Source organism: Taudactylus pleione, unplaced genomic scaffold, assembly GCF_031769625.1.
Source record: "Taudactylus pleione unplaced genomic scaffold, aTauple2 ptg000259l, whole genome shotgun sequence".
Taxonomy (NCBI): Eukaryota; Metazoa; Chordata; class Amphibia; order Anura; family Myobatrachidae; genus Taudactylus; species Taudactylus pleione.
In genome coordinates this window covers 510,648-527,600 of record NW_028284661.1, presented here as the reverse complement: position 1 = coordinate 527,600, position 16,953 = coordinate 510,648, and the positions used below count along the sequence as shown (strand labels likewise).

At 47.7% G+C, this 16,953-nt stretch overlaps 1 protein-coding gene across 1 annotated transcript in view; it reads left to right on the top strand.

The window, feature by feature from the left end:
• Window positions 1–16,953, top strand: part of LOC148514738 (amine sulfotransferase-like) — a 97,184-nt gene that overhangs the window by 62,453 nt on the left and 17,778 nt on the right. The window contains exon 3 of the mRNA XM_088480959.1: window positions 15,749–15,954. Coding sequence (XP_088337085.1) covers window positions 15,749–15,954 — 206 coding nt within the window. The remainder of the gene's footprint in view (window positions 1–15,748; window positions 15,955–16,953) is intronic.

Genomic DNA, 16,953 nt, shown 5'->3' with positions numbered 1-16,953 from the left:
GATTCTTTAATGTGTGATTTGGCAGACATGGGAATGGCAAAAGCAAAAGTCCAGGTTTAGCACTAAAGTGCACTTGTAAACTGTAGTGAGGGTAATGGGAGAATGTCCAGATAGTGGCAGGTGAGAACAGTCCAGTATGCAGGTTTAGTGATCTGAAAAAACACAGGCAGAGGTGATGAGTCCAGCTGGTAGTGAAATGGAGACAAGGTGCAGGGTGTCAGCAGGCTCAGGCACTCAGGCAGGGGAAAAGGTAGTGGAGGATGAAGGGTTTTCTGGAGCTGACAAGCAGGCTGGCAGGTAGCGTTTACACAGGTAACCAAAGGTGAGCACAGAGAACTCCCTCTCAGCTAGGCTGAGATACACGTTGCACTGGCAATGAAGGAAGCCTCTGGACCTTCCTAAATACCCCGTGCCGTGCTATGATTGGCTGGAAGGAGCACATGACTCACCAGGATTGGGCAGTTGAAACACATGGTCAGAAGGCAAGATGGTGGCACCCATGCCAAATGGAACGGAAACGCCTCACCAACCCTGAGTGGCAATGTGCCCGCACAGAACCACGTGCAGCCAATGCCACTCGCCAAACACCAGCGCCACCGCCAGACACCCCCTGCCATAGTGACCTCACAGGTAATACCCGCCGACCACTATGCCAAGAAACCCTGGCCGTGACAGTACCTTCCCTTTTTGGGTGGCCTCAGGACACTCACCAGGCTTCTCCGGATGGGCGGAATGGAATTTCCTGATGAGTGCAGGAGCATGGACATCTCGGACATCGGTCCAACAGCGCTCCTCCGGACCATAACCCCTCCAATCCAGCAGGTATTGCAAACGGCCTCTGCGAAGATGGGAATCCAGGACCTGGGAGACCTCAAACTCGACTCCTCTTTCAGTCTGGACTTGGGGAGAAGCAGGCAGGACTCTGTGGAACTTGTTCAGCACCAGGGGTTTGAGTAAGGACACATGAAAGGAATTGGGAATTTCTAGATATGAGGGTAACTGAAGGCAATAAGCCACGGGGTTTATGACCTCTATTATGGTGAAGGGCCCGATGAAGCGTGGGGCAAATTTCATAGATGGTACTCTGAGACGTAGGTTCTGGGTGGACAACCAGACTTGGTCTCCAACTTGCATGCATGGTACCTTCCTACGCTTTTTTATTGGCCTGGGTTTTGTAATGGGAGGACGCCTTCACCAAGTCAGTACGCACTTGAGTCCAGATGGCAGCAAAATCCCGCACCATGTCTTCTACGGCTGGGACATCGAAGACAGGCAGGCTTTGGAATTCAGGAACCCAGGGATGAAGACCGTAAATGATCTGTAATGGAGTTTGGTTTGTTGAAGAGTGGTAGGAGGCATTATGTGCGAACTCGGCCCATGGTAGCAATGTGGCCCAATTATCTTGAGACGATGTCATGAAAATCCTCAGGAAGGTCTCAAGGTCTTGATTAACCCTCTCAGTGGAGCCATTGCTTTGCGGGTGGTATGCCATGGAAAAATGTAATTTCACCTGAAGTACAGAACATAAGGCCCTCCAAAACTTTGCAGTAAATTGAACACCACGGTCAGAGACTATCTCAACAGGAAGACCATGGAGACGGAATACATGTTAAATGAACACCTGAGCCAGGTCAGGAGCAGTCGGCAGTTTCTTTAGGGGTATGTAATGGACCATCTTTGAGAATCGGTCTACTACGACCCAGATAGTAATAAACCCTTGAGAGTTCAGCAGATCTTTGATGAAGTCCATGGAGAGATGCGTCCATGGACGTGATGGAGTGGGTAATGGCAACAATTCACCAGCTGGGGCCTGTCGAGAAGATTTATGCTGGGCACAGGAGGAGCATGAAGAAATGAATTCTAACACGTCTGCTTTCATGGATGGCTACCAATAGTTTCTCTTTAAAAACTCCAAGGTCTTCCGGGTGCCAGAGTGCCCTGCAAAGTGAGAGGAATGAGCCCAAGTGAGGAGCTGCTTCCTTAACCCCGGGGCCACAAAAGATTTCCCAATAGGAGGCTGTACCTGTAAGGTGGCGAACACTCTTGACTCCAAAACAGGGGTATTGTGTTGATTCTCCAGTTTGTCATCACAGAGGAGAGATCTGGATAGAGCATCTGCGTTTTGATTGAGTGCCCCAGACCAGAAGGTCAAGGTGAACTGAAACCTGGCAAAAAATATTGCCCATCGAGCAAGGCGAGGACTCACACATTGAAGATTCTTGAGGAAAAGGAGGTTCCTATGGTCAGTAAACACGGTGAAGGGGAACTTTGCCCCTTCCAGGAGGTATCTCCATTCTTTTAGTGCCAACTTCACTGCCAGGAGTTCTTGCTCGCCTATGGTGTAATTTCTTTCGGCAGGCGAGAACTTTTTGGAAAAAAACCCATTGGGGTGAACTCTATTATCCTCATAATGCTGGGACAGGACTGCTCCCACAGCTTCCGATGACACATCTACTTCCAACAAAAAAGGCCTATCCAGGTCCGGCTGTCGAAGCACTGGAGCAGAGATGAAGGCTTGCTTTAGGAACTGGAAGGCAGTCTCTGCCTCAGGTGACCATAGGGCAGGATTGGCGCCTTTAGGGGTCAGGACTGTAATGGGAGCTAGTAATGACGAGAATCCCTTGATGAAGCGTCTATAGTAGTAGGCGAACCCAAGCAATCTCTGGATGGCTTTCAAGGTCTGAGGTCAGGTCCAATCCAAAATCGCCTGTACCTTCTTGGGATCCATTTCCAGACTGGAACCAGAGATGACATAGCCAAGGAAAGGCACACTGGGTACACTAAAGACACATTTTTCCAACTTGCAGTAAAGGTGGTTCTTTCTCAGATGAGTTAAAACTTCCTTCACATGTTCATGATGTTTCACCACAGAAGACGAAAAAAATTTTATATCGTCCAGGTAGACAACAACCGAGACGTATAACAGGTCCCGGAAAATCTCATTAACAAAACTCTGAAAAACAGCAGGGGCGTTGCATAAACCAAAGGGCATCACCAAATATTCAAAGTGTCCATCTCTGGTATTAAAGGCGGTCTTCCATTCATCGCCAGCATGAATACGGATGAGGTTATAAGCCCCTCTTAGATCAAGCTTTGAGAATATGATGGAGCCCTTGACCCTATCGAACAACTCTGTAATCAGGGGGAGTGGGTATCGATTCTTTACTGTCATGTCATTAAGACCCCGGTAATCTATACAAGGTCTCGAGCCACCATCCTTCTTGCCAACAAAAAAGAACCCAGCTCCAGCAGGTGAAGTGGAAGGATGATTAAAACCCTTCGCTAGGTTGTCCCGGATGTATTCATACATGGCTTGAGTCTCAGGCAAGGATAATGGATAGGTGCGACCACGAGGAGGTATCTTGTCAGGCATTAGGTCTATTGGACAATCCCATTCTCTGTGAGGAGGCAAGACATTTGCTTGTTGCTCAGAAAAAACATCAGCGAACATCTGATATTCCTTAGGAATGGCTGAGGATGTTAATGAAGCTGTCTTTCTTACAGGTCATATCATGGGAAGACAGGATTTCTGACAGTCTGTACCCCATGAAAGAATCTGCATTGAACACCAGTCTATCCTGGGATTATGCTGGCGTAACCAGGGTAGACCTAAGATGATTTCTTGAGAAGCCTCTGGTATCACTAAGAATTTTAAAGACTCAGAATGAAGTGCCCCAATTCGGACTAGTACTGATTGAGTCTCTTTGGTGACTATTCCATTAGTTAGAGGATGTCCATCTACAGAGGTCAGCAAAATGGTGTGATTGAGAGATGTACAAGCAATCTGTAGTTTGTCAATTAAGCTGGAAGTCATGAAATTTCCGGCTGCTCCAGAGTCAAGTAGAGCAGTAGCGAAGACAGGTTTAGGTTTGAGATCCAAAGCTAAGGTAATTTTGAAATCTTTAGTATTTGGGGACGGGCTCATTACTCCTAACTTGATGTCCCCAGGGTCAGTTAGGATTGGTATTTCCCGGTTTACGGGAGCAAGAGACCACCAGGTGACCTGACTCTCCGTATTGCAGACAGAGGTTTTTTTGTAATCTTCTCTGACGTTCCTCTTTGGAGAGGTGGGTATGTTTCACCTGCATTAGCTCTTCATCTGTAGGAGGAGGAATTGGACGGGTAGGAAAGGAAGGGACAAATGACCTTTGCTGGTCAGTTCTGTGCTTTTCAGCCTGATGTTCTCTGAAGCACAGGTCTACTTTATTACAGAGTGAGATCATGTCGTTTAGGTTAGTAGGAAGCTCTCACGGGTGACCAGATCATCTTTTAGTCGATCCGAAAGGCCATGCCAAAAGGCTGAGGTGAGGGCTTCCTCATTCCATTTGAGCTCTGATGCCAAGATTTGAAACTGCACGGCATATTGGCTGACAGGACGGATTCCTTGTTTCAATGTCATGATGCTAGACTATGCTGATAGAGTACATCCAGGTTCATCAAAAATCCTCCTAAATGATGACACAAAGCCTGCGTAGTTATCCAGCAGCGGATCCAAATGTTCCCAGAGTGGCAAAGCCCAATCCAAGCCGGACCAGATAGCAGGGAGATGATGTAAGCCACTTTGGTTCTTGCAGTTAAGAAGTTATCAGGCTGTAAGGTGAAGTGAATATCGCACTGATTTAGGAATCCGCAACAGAGTTTAGGGTTGCCGTTGAACTTGCTTGGTATAGGGAGATGTAAGCGGGGAGATGACCTGCCTCCTGTATTCCCAGATGCTGAAGCGGATGTAGTTGTTGGTACTCCAGGGGATAAGGTAGTTTGCAAATAATCCTGTCGCTTAGACATCTCTTGCAGAAATTGAGCCATTTGGTGCTGCATAGTTTCCAGGTTTTCTAGACGACCAGAAATGCACCGGAATAAATCCACTCCAGACTCCTGTTCCGTGGCCAGATCCATGTGGCCAGTGCAAACTGTAATGTTATGGTTTAGTTGTGGACCCGGGGTGGTGACAGGAGCTGACACAGAAGCGGATTGAAATAAAAAGGTAGATTCTTTAATGTGTGCTTTGGCAGACATGGGAATGGCAAAAGCAAAAGTCCAGGTTTAGCACTAAAGTGCACTTGTAAACTGTAGTGAGGGTAATGGGAGAATATCCAGATAGTGGCAGGTGAGAACAGTCCAGTATGCAGGTTTAGTGAGCTGAAAAAACACAAGCAGAGGTGATTAGTCCAGCTGGGAGTGAAATGGAAAAAACACAGGCAGAGGTGATGAGTCCAGCTGGGAGTGAAATGGAGACAAGGTGCAGGGTGTCAGCAGGCTCAGGCACTCAGGCAGGGGAAAAGGTAGTGGAGTATGTTGGGTAGTCCAGCAGGTTTTCTGGAGCTGACAAGCAGGTTGGCAGGTAGCATTTACAAAGGTGAGAACAGAGATCTCCCGCTCAGCTAGGCTGAGATACATGTTGCACTGGCAATGAAGGAAGGCTCTGGACCTTCCTAAATACCCCGTGCCATGCTATGACTGGCTGGAAGGAGCACATGACTCACCAGGATTGGGCAGTTGAATCACATGGTCAGAAGGCAAGATGGCGGTGCCCGTGCCAAACCCAACGGAAACACCACCAGGCCTCACCAACCCTGAGTGATAACATGCCCGCACAGAACCACACGCAGCCAATGCCCCTCGCCAAACACCAGCGCCACCGCCAGACCATAGTGACCTCACAGGTAATACCCGCCGACCACTATGCCAAGAAACCCTGGCCGTGACAATACCTTCCCTTTTTGGGTGGCCTCAGGACACTCTCCAGGCTTCTCCGGATGGGCGGAATGGAATTTCCTGATGAGTGCAGGAGCATGGACATCTCGGACATCGGTCCAACAGCGCTCCTCCGGACCATAACCCCTCCAATCCAGCAGGTATTGCAAACGGCCTCTGCGAAGATGGGAATCCAGGACCTGGGAGACCTCAAACTCGACTCCTCTTTCAGTCTGGACTTGGGGAGTAGCAGGCAGGACTCTGTGGAACTTGTTCAGCACCAGGGGTTTGAGTAAGGACACATGAAAGGAATTGGGAATTTCTAGATATGAGGGTAACTGAAGGCAATAAGCCACGGGGTTTATGACCTCTATTATGGTGAAGGGCCCGATGAAGCGTGGGGCAAATTTCATAGATGGTACTCTGAGACGTAGGTTCTGGGTGGACAACCAGACTTGGTCTCCAACTTGCATGCATGGTACCTTCCTACGCTTTTTTATTGGCCTGGGTTTTGTAATGGGAGGACGCCTTCACCAAGTCAGTACACACTTGAGTCCAGATGGCAGCAAAATCCCGCACCATGTCTTCTATGGCTGGGACATCGAAGACAGGCAGGCTTTGGAATTCAGGAACCCAGGGATGAAGACCGTAAATGATCTGTAATGGAGTTTGGTTTGTTGAAGAGTGGTAGGAGGCATTATGTGCGAACTCAGCCCATGGTAGCAATGTGGCCCAATTATCTTGAGTCGATGTCATGAAAATCCTCAGGAAGGTCTCAAGGTCTTGATTAACCCTCTCAGTGGAGCCATTGCTTTGCGGGTGGTATGCCATGGAAAAATTTAATTTCACCTGAAGTACAGAACATAAGGCCCTCCAAAACTTTGCAGTAAATTGAACACCACGGTCAGAGACTATCTCAACAGGAAGACCATGGAGACGGAATACATGTTAAATGAACACCTGAGCCAGGTCAGGAGCAGTCGGCAGTTTCTTTAGGGGTATGTAATGGACCATCTTTGAGAATCAGTCTACTACGACCCAGATAGTAATAAACCCTTGAGAGTTCGGCAGATCTGTGATGAAGTCCATGGAGAGATGCGTCCATGGACGTGATGGAGTGGGTAATGGCAACAATTCACCAGCTGGGGCCTGTCGAGAAGATTTATGCTGGGCACAGGAGGAGCATGAAGAAATGAATTCTAACACGTCTGCTTTCATGGATGGCTACCAATAGTTTCTCTTTAAAAACTCCAAGGTCTTCCGGGTGCCAGAGTGCCCTGCAAAGCGAGAGGAATGAGCCCAAGTGAGGAGCTGCTTCCTTAACCCCGGGGCCACAAAAGATTTCCCAGTAGGAGGCTGTACCTGTAAGGTGGCGAACACTCTTGACTCCAAAACAGGGGTTTTGCCGTGAAACCCTGGCCATGACAGCTCATAACAGGCTCCCTGGGTCAATGTTCTGCCCAGCATACATCAGGTTGGGTCTGACCGGGACCCAACCACTCCATTAGGCATCCCAGACATATTGCCACCCCTCTGTGAAGTTTTCATTCAAATCCATCCATTGGAAGGCTCAGAACAGTCTCCTGGGTCAAAGTTATGCCCAGCGTACACCAACAGGAGGTCCGACCAGGACCTAAACCCCCTAGTATGTCTTCTGGGATCCAATGTTGTCACTCTGTGAAGTTTTAATCCTAATCCATCCAGTGGAAGCCTTAGAACAGGCTCCCCGGATCAAAGTTCAGGTCCGACTGGGACCCTAACCACCCTAAAAACTGTCTGGGTTCCAAATGGACCACATTGCATTGATTTCATCCCAGTCGGTGCAGGGGTGTATCTTCAAGTTATTATGTTTATTATGTGATGTCATCCAAATCCTTCCAGTGGAAGGCCCAGAACAGGCTCCATGTGTTAAAGTTCTCCCTGGCACACTCCACCATGAAGTCCGAATGGGACCCCAACATCTCCACTAGGCGTCCCAGACCAATTGCCACCAGTCCCCAAACAAACTCACTGGGTCAAAGTTCTGAGCAGCATACACCAGCGGGAGGTCCGACCGGGACCCTAACTCCCTAAAATCTGTCCAGGATCCAACTGGACCACCTCGCGTTGGTTTCATCCTAATCGGGACAGGGGTGTCCGAATGCATAACTGGTCATCAAATAAACAAACAGACCAATTAATTTTATATACGAGTAAAGCTGGCCATACATGCTACAATTATCGGGGAGATCCACCCGATATCCGCAGATTGCCCCAATAATTGTAGCGTGTGTGCGGGCATCCGTGAGTTAAATATTGCTCGGTCAGGAATTCCGGATTGTCCAGCATGCCCGTCTGATGCGATATTTAACAGGTAAACTGTCGGCCGCATCGGGCTGTGTACTGATATACTGTGATAAATCTCACAGTGTATGCCGCGGATAACTGCGGCTGGCATGTTGCCAGATAAAATGTCTGTCGGTCTGACAGGCATTTTATGTGGACGTGTATGCCCAGCTTAAGGTATAGAGTCAAAGAGTAAATGGGAATCTCTAATGTTAACAAACATTCAAAACATATTAACATATTTATTATTTATAAACTTTGTATTCAGTTTACATACTGTGTAAAGAATATTCTTAGATAATTTAAAATATACTGACCAACTGTTGTGATGTGCATAATAAAACAAATCATGACAAGTAATTTTCATACTAAAATATATTTGTACTACATTTAAATGTTGTTTCTTCTTATTTATGGACATCATGCACTCATTATTTTAGGCACATTAATTAGTTTACACTTCAAGATGCCATGTACTGCATAGATTAAAATTGTATGTCCTCTGATGAGTGGTACAGACTGGACTTCTAGATCCAGCAATGTGACTGATTACCTAGAGCAGGGGTGGGGAACCTTTTGTCTGCCGAGGGCCATCTTGATATATATAACATTATTCGCGGACCTGGTGCAGACCACACCCCCTCAGTGTGATGTCACAAGACGGCAAGGCTACAATCACCGGTGATTACCGCAATGCCCGGAGCAACCTGAGGATGCTAAGGGCAGCAGTGTGGCCATCTGAAGCATCCTAAAGACGCGACTTGCAGCACTGCCATTTTAGGCACCCTGCTAGCCAGATGAGGCGAGCAGTAAAAAGCTCAGAGGGCCAGTCCAAATGGTTCCGCTGGCCTTATATGGCACCCGGGCCTGAGGTTCCCCTTCCTAGAGCAAGAATACGATTATTGTTTTGCTAGATAAGAGAGAGAATGCACATTTTGGGAGGTGTTGCCAGTTTAGCAAAGTGACTAAAATGTTGTATGTTCTTTGACGTAGAAATGATTAAACCTCAAATTGCATGTGTTAGTGCACACAGGCACTGAGGGGGGGGGGAACTATTTACCTGGGTCCGGGGCTTGCTATAGGGGCCCGGCACCGCTCCCCCCCTTTTACATCACAGCAGCCCAGCACACGCTGCTGTGTGCTGGGCTGCGCTGGGAGACTGCTCGCGGCTGCTAAGAAGTAGCCACAACAGTCTCCTATGCCTGTGGGGGGAGCGATCAAGCTGATCGCACCCCCCACTGGCTATGCACCGGGCTGAGGGGACTCACAGCGCCCCCCTCGCCAGCGCACAGCACCGCTTTGCGGCGTTGCAAAACTGTTTGTTTTTTTAAAACATGAGGGGGCATGGCCACGCCTCTGCAATTAGGTTACCCAGGCCCGGCGAGGCTCTTGGCGGGCCTGTGTGCACATAAATCAATGTAATTAAAACAATTACATGCATTCACATTAGAAACAGCTGTGATCAGGCCTGTTCCAGAAATGAATGCAGTAGCACAGCCGCTGCTTATTTGTACGCTACACCAGGCAGTCGGGATCCACTTGGGGGGCTCATTTATCAACAAATTTGATCATGTGCAATGAGTTTTAAAACTTGTTGCATAAGATGGTGGTGCTCCAACCAATCAGATCCTAACTGTCATCTATTTGAAAATTGACAGTTAGGAGTTGATTGGCTGGAGCACCATATATCATACGCAACTTTTTTAACAATCCCTCCTAATGCCTAACCCTAGCCATCAGGGTAAGTGCCTAACCAGGGGTGTCTTTAGAGAGGAGGGGGCCCGTGCACCTTCCCCATCTGGGGCCCCCTCCTCTCTTCCCGGCGGCCGGCAGCTGTCTGTCGTGGCTGGCCGGCAACCGGAGCATTAGTAGACTCTGGGCACTAAAGTGTGCCTGCAGTCTGAGCATGCACAAAACGCCGGAAAAATTTCTGTGGTGGCCATTTTTCCGGCTTTTTGTACAGAACAAAAAATGTATCAACCATTTTTGTGTTGACCATTCCAATGTCAGCCCTTTGCCCATGTCGACCTTTTTGCGTGTCTGTATTCCTCCATGTTAACCTTTGTGTGTTGACATTTTGACCATGTCGACCTTTTCTACCTGTCGACCTATTGCCATACTTGCCAACTCTCCCTCATTGTCAGGGAGACTCCCTGAAATAGTAGCAATCTCCCTGACTCCCTGAAGAGTCTAGTAATCTCAGTGATTGCATCTTACCCCCATTATGAAGGTGTTATATATAAATAAAAACAAAGATATATACATTCAAATGGGATCATTAGTATAATTTGTTATAAGGCACAATGATCCCTATGGCTACATGCATTTTATGAAAAGTATTAGGGGTAAATTTACTAAGATTCAAGTATGATCAAGTTTGTTTTTTATAAACTTGATTTGCATTGCTGAAACTCATGTGATTTTCCCATTTTTAAACTTGCATATTTACTAAGAAGTGAGTTTAGCTGAAAGTGAGTTGGTCGATGGTGAAGTAGATTGAGCTTTCTCCCCCGAGTAGCAAGTTTAGATGAGATTACTCACCCGAGATTGCAGTGTTTTCTCTCTGCAAAACTCTCCCAAGCAAGCAGCCTGTACATATCAGTGAGATATGTGAAGGCTGTTTGTGTGGTCTACCTGTTAAACAAGGGTTAAATCTTAAAAAAATGACATATGCTCTCCCCCCAAAAGCATAAAAAAGCCCCGGACTGCTCAGCCATTACTGGTTCCTAAACTTATGGGGAAAAGAACGTGTAGGGTTCCCCCGTAATTTAGGAACCAGCACCTGGCTGCAGAGCCAGTTCTGGTTTTAAATACAGGGGGGAAAAATGCATAGGGGACCCCCTATATTTAAAACCAGCACCGGACCCAAACCAACCAGGGTTTAATGCCACAGCCAGGAGACCCTATCACCGGGTCTCCGGGGCCAAAGTATTAACACCCCAAGGCAGTCAGCCAAAGCCGGGAATCTCAGGGGAGGATGGGACCCCCCCAAGAAAGGGTTCCCCCTCTCCCAAAAAAACCCAGGCTTAGGCTGAAGCCCGGGCTCTTCCCCGCACCCCTGTAGCCGTGGGTACGGGGGTAATAATGTGGTAAATAGTTCAAAACTATTGTAATTTACAGTGGAACTACAGGTGCCAGCATGCCTGCCCTTTGGCACTTGTGGAACTACAAGTGCCAGCAGGCGGCATGCCTCTCAGATATAGCAGTACACGTCCACTGTAATGCGCGCTTATAGGTGTTACTTTCACAATCTCCCTTGCCTGTCTACCAGTTGGTGTCTACCTAGACACTTTCAACCTTTTTATTGTCCAGTGACTGCCATCCGAGAATCTCTGCCTAGTAGCATCAATTACTATTGTAGCTTGCACATCAGCCACTGTTCTAACCATGGAGGAGATGTACTAAGGGTCTGATTCAGAGCTGGACGCTATTTGCGCTCGCTCGTTCAGAAAAAGGGGGTGGCTATTCAAATTAACTGTTCGCTCTTTGCAGTCTGTTGACGCCTATAAGGCTGAACGAGCGAACAAAACTTGCGGTCGTAATTTTGGAAAAAACGCCCCCTGGCCGCTCGCATCAAACGTCATGTCCGCTATTTATTAGATTAATCGAGTACATCGAAAGGCGTCTGAACTGCTCGCTATTCTTGTGGTTGGTTTTTCCTACCGCAATCTTGCGAGCAGTTCTGACTATAAAATAACCAAGTGACGTGGTCAATGACGCTGCTGTATTAATTATGCACACCCTTAAAACGCCCGTTTTGCCCTTTAGGCACGCCTGCGTTCTGATCTCCACTCCCCGTTTTCAAGCACCTTCCCCTGTTACCACCCACATACGCCTCCTCCTGTCACTCAAATTAGCAGGCATTCGCTATTTAGCGAGCACACGATTTTCGGCCGCACTGACTGGTTCGCGCATGCGTATTAAAATCCGTACGCATGCGCAGATGTGCGAACATCGCTCGGAACGAACGAGCGGCCGCTTACGAGCGGCTCTGAATGAAGCCCTAAGTCTTGGAGAGAGATAAAGTACCAACCAATCAGCTCCTACCTGTCATTTTAGAGCTGATTGGTTGGTACTGTACCTCTCTCCAAGGCTTAGTACATCTCCTCCAATGTTATATTTTCTGTTAAAATATTAATATAGATACATAAATAAATAATAAAAAACTCCCCAATTTCTCTACCCAAATATTTGAGCAGTACATTTGTAATTAAGGGGTTGGTTAGTTATAGCTGATTTTATTACAAAGTGACCTTTTCATAATTTGCTCACCTGTAGAATTTTTCAGAAAGTACCTTAGTCCAGCTAAATATTCAGGGACTCTGAGAGGGGGGTGGAGCGTGTACTATTTACCTGGGCCCAGGCTTGTTGGAGGGAACTGCTGCTGGGGGCGCCGCTTCATGGCACAGCACATAGTACTGTACCGTATTTTGCAGTGATTTTTTTGGAGGGATTTGGTCACACCCCAACAGTACCTGGGCCCTGTGGATGTTTCAACTGACCTGTAAACATTTTACAGTCTACATGCCTGGTACTTAAATAGGTCTGTTTGTAAATAAACCCCAGTGATTACAAATGAGAGGAAAATATGTTAAACACAAAAAGAAATACAACATGTACTCCAATAGCAGATGCTGCTTCTAATTAGAGTAGTTTTCTACTCGTTATAAATTGTTATTAGTGATACATTTGCACTAAATCTATGCTCTGCTCTCCTCTGATTTCTATAGGACAACTGGAAAATACTCTCTGTCTTTTCCATTCAATCACCAAGGCTGGGGAGCAGTGCTTAAAGTGGTCCTAGAGACATGGTGGATCTCCCCCCCCATCCTCAGTGCTATCTTAATAAAGGGACAGCACGCTTTGCAAAAACGCCCGTGGTCACACAATAGTATCCCCAATTCAAATCACACACAGTAGCACAATCTTAATCACATTACACCGCACATAGGGCCTGATTCAGACCTGTTCGCGAGCGCTGGGCACTCGCAAGCGGGTCGATGTTTGGCAAGTGCGCATGCGCACGACGGAGGCAGCTCCGTCGTGCGCATGCGCGAGACCCGAATAATACCAAGCTGTCGTTATAGGTCTCGCACCAAAGGGGGCGTGCTGTCGATGGTGAGTGACAGCACGCCCCCTTTGGTGGGCGTGCCGGGGGCGTTGCTGCCCAGACGGAGGCATTCCCATGGGAACGCCTACCGTCTGTGGCCGGCCCCACTGACATCACTAGTGATGTCAGTGGGAGTGCTTTTGGCTCTGATAGAGCCAAAAGCATTCCTGGGCTTGCGGCAGACGAGACCCTACCGCAAGGGTCTCGTCGCAAGCCCGATGGCTTGGTCAAGACCATCGAGATCATCATCATGGACGCTCGCATAAGCTGTGGGTGGTAACCCACAGCTATGCGAGCGTCCAAGAGGCCGCACAAAAAAAAAAAAAAAAACGCCCTGATTCAGAGCGTCCAGCTCTGAATCAGGCCCATAGTGCCCCTGATTCACATTGCACCACATAGTAGTGTCCCTTATTTGAGTTTTGACACACAGTAGTGCCCCTTTTACACAATGCCCACATTAGTACCTCTTATACACATTGCCTACAGTGGTAGTGCCCCTAATACAATGCCCACAGCTGTAGTGCTCCTTATGCATTACCCACTGAGTTGTGCCCCTTATGCAATGCCCCCAGTAGTAGTGCCCCCAGTAGTGGTGCCCCTTACGCAGTACCCACAGTTGTAATGCCCCTTATGCAGACCTCACAGTAGTGGTGCCCCTTATGCAGTAACCCTAGGAGTGCTGCCCCTTATGCAGTGCCCCCTATGCAGTGCCCCCAAAAGTAGTACCCCCAGTGGTAATGCTATTAGTTGTGTCCCCATTAGTGATGCCCCCTGTAGTAGTGCCCCCAGTAGTAATTCCCACAGTAGTAATGCCCCCTGTTGTGATGTCCCCATTAGTATTGCCCCCAATAGTAATGCCCCCTGTAGTAGTGCCCCTATAGTAATACCCAATGTAGTAATGTCCCCTGTAGTAGTGTCTCCAGTAGTAATGCCCCCTGTAGTAATGTCTCCAGTGGTAATGCCCCCTAGAGCCCCCAGTAGTACTGCCCCCAGTAGTAGTGCCCCTGTAGCAGTGCCCCTTACACATAAAATGACGTCTCTCCCATAGTGCACAGTTGCACACTGTGGGAGCTGGATGTCAGAGCTCAGGAGTGAAACTCCATCCTCTGGCTGCTGCTATAGGGAAGGAGCCGGGCGCATGCTAACAAAATCTCAGCGGGTGCCCGGCAGCAGTGTTGACAGGCCGGGTATGGTTGGCTGGAGGAGAGTTAACTGGTTCCATCTCCAAATAGAACCGACAGCACGCAGTTCCACCCCATTCCGGCCCACTATAACCCCTGCTGGGGAGTAGATGTACAGTACTTTAGGTAAAACAAACAATTGGAAGTGTGCCCCTTAGCAACCAATCAGATTGTGTCTACCATTTTCCAGAATGCAATAGAGAAATGATAGACAGAATCTGATTGGTAGAAAAGTGCCTTTATTATGAGGCTTTAATTGGCATATATTACATTTGGGGTGAGCGTTTGGGCATAGGGCCCCCGAGGCTACTCTGGCTGGGCCTCCTCAGGGCATCACCACTTAATACACATAGTTACTTTTCACATCACCTTATATGTTTGATTTTTGTTCATGTATTTTTTCACATATATTTTAATCTCTTTCATCACTTATTAATTACTCGCACACATCTATACTTTACACTGCACTGTCACTCTTTTTCCATTTTCGTGTGATGCCCAGGGGGGGTTCCTGGGCTGGATGTTTTTTGGGGTGCTCTGTGTCCCAGACATGAACCCGTTAGTGTTAGGGACTGCTAGTGACAGAGAAGCTGTGACGAGGCCTAGCAGCTTCCCATGTATTTGCAAATGCATGCAACCAATATCTCTGAAATTCTATTACCATATAGTGTTCATATATTGTTGCTAGTATAATTGAGTGTGCTGAGGAACAATAGGTGGTTAAAACCCCCTCCCTTTTCAACTTGGTATGACCCTCCCTTTCATGCACCTGAAAAAGTACTACCAGATTGATTGAGCAGCTGCCATTTTTTTGTTTGTAGAATCTAATTGGTAGCTATGGGCAACACCTCCACTTTTCATTTTCACAATGAAATTCTTCGCAACAATGGTTTGCTGACTATGAGGGTGGGGTGTAGTATAATATAGGACAGCATAAAGCATTTCCATTTTGCTCTCAATTTACATAAATATTTATAAAAAAATAACGTGATAGAGTCCCTTTAAACAAAAACTGCACAATGGGGGGAATTCAATTGAGCACGATGATGAATAGCCATGGGAGGGAGCTCCCGCAGCTATTCAATTTAATGCTCTGTGTTCCTTGTCGGGAAGCAGGTAAGTCAGAGAATGCTGGTTCTCACGACTTAACCTGTGTGTTAAGGCGCGGGTACCGGCATTCTTCAACTGAAGTGCCAGGCGCGCGCGCTAAGCCGGCAAACAGCTGAGTGCCCGTCACTTTTGTCACCCGGAGGGGTGCAAGAACAAATCCTTTGCCCGCCCAAACAGCGCGGTGTATTGAATAGCTGCGGAAGCTCCCTCCCGCAGCTATTCTACACCGCACTGAATTGAATTCCCCCCAATAATTGTTGTTTTGCATACAACAGTTATATTGAATAATATACAGAATAGCTAATGATACATTATTTTATGTGAACAGGAACAGTTTGGATACAAAATATCCTCTGTCTGATAGTCAAAGAAAATCAAGGGATTGTAGCAGAAGCTGCTGACAACATGGCCAAAGCTCCATGGATTGAATATAATATTTACAACATTGATTTTGACAGCCGCCCCTCTCCTCGCCTCTTCACATCACACCTTCCCTATTATCTGATGCCAAAGGATCTCAGCCGGAGAGGAAAAGTAATTACACTATATAAACACAGCCATCCATGTGTTGAATATGCTGGTAAAATGTATTTGTTTTATTAGATATTTGTTTGAAGACTGAGATACAATATAAATCCACTGACTTGTGGCCCCACACCCTATCCTACACATACATGGGTATAATGGGGAAGGAGGGAGGGAAGCTGGAAGGGAATCAGTATGATTTACCACCGGCTGCATGGTAAGTATAACTAACCTAATTCCCCCCCCTAACTCTAACCCTTCCTTGGTAGTTCCTAACCCTAACCCCCCTCTCAGTGCTTAAACCTAACCGCCCCTTCCCCGCAGCCTAAACCTACGTCCCCCTTGGGTGTGCATAACCCTAACAACCCCCCGGGGGTGCCTAACCCTAACCCCCCCTTCCCCTAGCCTAACCCTAATCTCCCGGGGGAGGTACCTAACCCTAAGTTCCCCCGGGACCCGATAACCTAACCTCCCCCCTGCGGCTATTCGCGCCCGGCGCCCGGCTTACTTTCGATCGGTGAGCCAGGTGTTGGGCTCCCGGCGTAGGTCTAATGACAGGCGTCGAGATCTCGACACCTGTCATTTGTACCTTGCTGGGATTAAGCAGTCGGGAAGCCGGCGGTCGTCAATGTCTGACTGCTTCCCAGCTGGAAGGAAGAGAAATCATACACTGGTTACCACACAGTAGAAACACTATATTATTTTCCTATCAGGCCTCTTGTATTTCAAGACATTGTTTGCAGTACAGCTAGTAAAAAGGTAAGAAGAGAGTGCAGACATGGAAATGTATTAGTGTAAAAATGGAGAACCCGAGCTAACAAATGCAAATAATCAGGGGCTCTCCCCATGCGTGGCCCCCTCCTCTCTCCCGGTGGCCGACAGCAGACTGATGCGGCTGGCCAGCCACCGGAGCATTAGTAGACTCCGGGCACTAGAGTGTGCCCGGAGTCTACTGCGCATGCCAGAACACCGGAAAAGTGTCTGCCTGCCATTTTCCAGTGTTCTCAG